At 36.2% G+C, this 1,416-nt stretch overlaps 1 protein-coding gene across 1 annotated transcript; it reads left to right on the top strand.

Annotated features, from left to right (window-relative positions):
- Positions 1-774: 774 nt before the first annotated feature.
- Positions 775-1,113, top strand: TRIADDRAFT_33238 (uncharacterized protein; the record flags this gene model as incomplete). The annotated part of the gene is made up of 1 exon (XM_002117904.1): positions 775-1,113. A coding segment is annotated over one exon (339 nt), but the record flags the coding sequence as incomplete, so codon positions are not given.
- Between the last annotated feature and the right edge of the window lie 303 nt (positions 1,114-1,416).

Here is a 1,416-nt window from a genome sequence, read left to right as displayed (position 1 = left end):
AAAAGTGCTTCTCTCTTACTTTTATCAAAAAGTAAGAGAGAAGGCCTCAACGAGGCGTTGCTTGAAGGCCTTACTATGGCAACTTGATGATCGTATATTGTTTCTGTGTTATTGTCTACAGTAGACTGTCTCTATCTATTATATTACGCACCGAATAGCCTATGGTTAGGATGGAACCACATGTTGAGTCAATATTCGTTTACTTCATGCTCTAGCTATTACAAAATCGGCGACAACATTGAGGCAATAAGTTACAGGAATTTCATTATTATAACGCATGTATTAATAAAATAATAGCCATGTTTACAATGTAGTGTATTATAAAATGCTGTACTTTACAATAGTTTGTACAGTATAGTCTGTGTACACTGCTCAATATGGTATATGCTTAGTATGGTGCTTAGTGCTTACTTTCTAGTATTGCTTGATTAGTAAAGACTTTGAAAGAAAGAGAGAAGAACTTTTCTGTTGCATGTCTCTGACTTGAAGCATTGTTAGTATTGAATATTTCAGATAGATGAGTGAACTCTTTCATTCAATACTATACAATCAAATACTCTGTGAATCAGTAGAAGAAAACACTGAGATAGAGGCAACTATGCGATATAGCTCCTCTATTAAATTTGGATTAGGATGAATATTATTCACGCTACAACACTCGATGACTTTAGTGAGATCGTCTGTTTATTCTAAGAATTAAGGGATTTCGCCAGTATCAGCGGATGGCGCTTGGAAATGGCATAGGAAATTAAAATTAAATCTCTACCAGGGATATATGCACCTCCTAAAGGAAGACTGTTCTTGGTTTCCGATGATGGGAATGCTGCAGGATGTGTTGGACTGGCAGAATTGGAACCTGGTATTTGTGAATTAAAGCATCCATATGTACGATCGAAATTTCGAGGGAAAAAATTAGGAAGAAAATTAGTTGAAACAGCTATTCAGGAAGCACGAAGTATTGGTTACACACAGATGAGACTGAGTACTCGAGAAATGTTGAAAGCAGCCACATCCCTTTACAGATCGTTAGGTTTTAAGCAAACCCGCCGCTATATTTACAAGTACGATCCTGCTATTGAATTTGTTGACTTAGAACTGGACTTAACGCGATGATTCAATCCAGTCAATCAGATACTAGAATTGTAATGATGTTGTGTTATTATGTAGGTTGTAATACTGTTGTCAATGTTAACGAGCTAATAATAACATGTACAAATATGGTCATGTTGGTAGAACAAAGGATGTTCCTGTTTATGTTTCGTAGGGAGCCACAGTAATAGCAGAATTTCGTTCTTCTACTGAGTCTAGTAAGTAGTTAAGGTAATGTTATAGAGGTTGTCTTTCGTGCTTGAGATTATAGCCTGCAGTTGAAGACTGCTGTAACGAGAACTCCGTAATAAAATGTTTTAAACCGAA

Source organism: Trichoplax adhaerens, genomic scaffold (assembly GCF_000150275.1).
Source record: "Trichoplax adhaerens TRIADscaffold_32 genomic scaffold, whole genome shotgun sequence".
NCBI lineage: Eukaryota > Metazoa > Placozoa > Uniplacotomia > Trichoplacea > Trichoplacidae > Trichoplax > Trichoplax adhaerens.
Note: the sequence above shows the minus strand (reverse complement) of the source record. Positions and strands in the feature narration are given on the sequence as shown.